This window comes from Archocentrus centrarchus, chromosome 19 (assembly GCF_007364275.1).
Source record: "Archocentrus centrarchus isolate MPI-CPG fArcCen1 chromosome 19, fArcCen1, whole genome shotgun sequence".
NCBI classification, from domain to species: Eukaryota; Metazoa; Chordata; class Actinopteri; order Cichliformes; family Cichlidae; genus Archocentrus; species Archocentrus centrarchus.
Window position 1 is genome coordinate 7,834,185 of NC_044364.1, and position 2,394 is coordinate 7,836,578.

Genomic DNA, 2,394 nt, shown 5'->3' on the forward strand with positions numbered 1-2,394 from the left:
CCGGTCTGTGTACTGCAGCGTCACTCAGGTGCTGCGTCTGTAACGCTGGTTCCTTAAAGGGGCAGTGACGTTATTTTCTGTCTGCAGACTTTTAATCAACTGTTTATTCTTTTTTATGTCAGATTTTAACATGGGTTACACAAACATTAAAATACATTATGAGATAAACTCGAAGTACGCATTTCTATCAATCTGGAATCTCACTAATAAATATATTCTTTATTTAGAGTTTCCCAAGCTGCAGGTCGGCCTTATACATGCTCTTTCATATTTTAATAACTGTTGACAATTTTCAACAGGGTCTTCTAATTAATAGCAACCGTTTTATTCTCGGTGGCGTTTCTTTATTCGCAATAAATAAATAAATAAATAAAACATCGTGAAGTTCAGGATTCGACTGAAATCAGCAGCTTGAAACAGGAAAAAGATCCAAAACAAAACAATTTAGAGAAGTGAGAACTGTAGTTAAAACGATTCCAATGCGTTATGTAGCAGTTGTTGATTAATAAGTATTATTTTCACTGTGTGGCTTTTTTTTTTTTTTAATTCATAGGCGGTTTGCATTCTTATTGCAATTTTAATAGCTCACAGTAACTGTGCAGATTGCATTATTGTTCGCTAGAATTGCGTAAGACGTGAATATTAAACCCATATCAACAAATCCAGAATCTTCTGGCGAAGTTTGAAGTTTATCTCAAGCGCATCATCTCCAGCCTATCACAGCAAACCTCTCCTTTAGGGCGGGGGAGCTCTGAGACATTTAAATAGACGAGGAGTTGAAGTGGAACACTATTCAGCCTTTTCCTTCAAGCCTGAAGAAAAAAAAATAATCAAAAGCCACCATGGTTGAGTGGAGCGAAAAGGAACGCAGCATCATCACCAACATCTTTTCCAACCTGGACTACGAAGATGTAGGCGCCAAGGCTCTGATCAGGTAAGGAAGATTTCTGTGAGAGAATCCTTCCTCCGACATTCTCTGGTGCCAAACTCACCCGTTTCTTCCTTTCAGGTGTCTGGTCGTTTACCCCTGGACTCAGAGGTATTTCGCCTCCTTCGGTAACCTCTACAACGCCGAGGCCATCAGCACCAACCCGAAAGTCGCGGCCCATGGAGTCAAGGTGCTGCACGGTCTGGATCGCGCTGTGAAGAACCTGGACAACATCAAGGCCACCTATGCCGAGCTGAGCGTCCTGCACTCAGAGAAGCTGCACGTCGACCCCGACAACTTCAAGGTACAGTTCAACACCTGGCAACTCTTCAATGCCAAAGACTTCACTTCGTTTCCACACACGCAGTTATGAACTGCACACCACACATCACACTGCACTCAGTGAAAATGCAACAGCAAACATTTATTATTATTATCTTTTAATAAAATGATTTCTAACGCATTTTCTATCCCCTTGCAGCTGCTTTCTGACTGCCTGACCATTGTTATTGCCGGCAAATTGGGTTCCGCCTTCACCCCAGAGGTTCAGGCCGCCTTCCAGAAGTTCGTTGCCGTGGTGGTTTCCGCTCTTGGAAAGCAGTACCACTAAATGCAGCCCCGTCTGCATCTGGAAAGCAGGAGGAGATCTACGGCCTGTTTAAATGTGTTGTATATCTCCTCAAAAAAAGAGAAATAAAAGCCCACTGAAGCAAAGTTTAATCGCTGCCTCTATTTTTCCCCTTTTTTTTTCTTAAAAATTAAATAAATAAATTACACATGCATGACATCGATTATATATCACACTGGGGGGTTGGTGGATGAGAAGAGAATGAATAAAGGATATCGTTGGTGCTTTTGTGTCATTAGACTATAAATATGAATCGGATCTCTCATATGTGTGACTGCGTTTAAACGGCAGATTAAAAAACAAACATATGACTCAGAAGAGTGAAGCTCGAAATCACAATAGGTCAGCTTATACATAAAATAATAATAATAATAATAATAATAATAATAATAATAATAATAAACTAGGACACATTTGCCCTGGCAAATGTTAAAATATTTTTATTTTAAACTGTGTAATTTGTGTAACTAATAAAATTTATGATACCCAAAATATTTCTGGAAGTTTGTTTTACAAACACGAAAGGTGTTCGTATTTTAGAGCGCACGCAAGTAGAAGCAATTAGAATCGTAAAATTACCTACCAGTAAAATACTGTTCTTTATTCTCGCTAGAGTATTTAAAGCAGTTTGTTGCTGTGCATTTATTTTTCTGTATGCTAGAAATTCTTATTTTGTTGTTAATGAAGTATATTAACTGCTGGATAATTGTTGTCAATTAATTTAATGTTAATGTTTCAATAAAAAATAAAATAAATAAATATAGTGTACACGAGTCCACGTGTTATTTCTTATTTTTAGTGCTGCTCTGCAACATACAAAAAAGAATAATAACGAAAC

General features: G+C 38.1%; 1 protein-coding gene across 1 annotated transcript; it reads left to right on the forward strand.

Annotated features, from left to right (window-relative positions):
* Positions 1-772: 772 nt before the first annotated feature.
* LOC115798013 (hemoglobin subunit beta-1-like) lies at positions 773-1,648 on the forward strand. The gene is made up of 3 exons (XM_030754658.1): positions 773-934; positions 1,010-1,232; positions 1,410-1,648. Exons 1-3 carry the CDS (start codon positions 843-845, stop codon positions 1,536-1,538), a joined length of 444 nt encoding a protein of 147 aa, XP_030610518.1. The 5' UTR covers positions 773-842; the 3' UTR covers positions 1,539-1,648.
* The last annotated feature ends 746 nt before the right edge of the window (positions 1,649-2,394 follow it).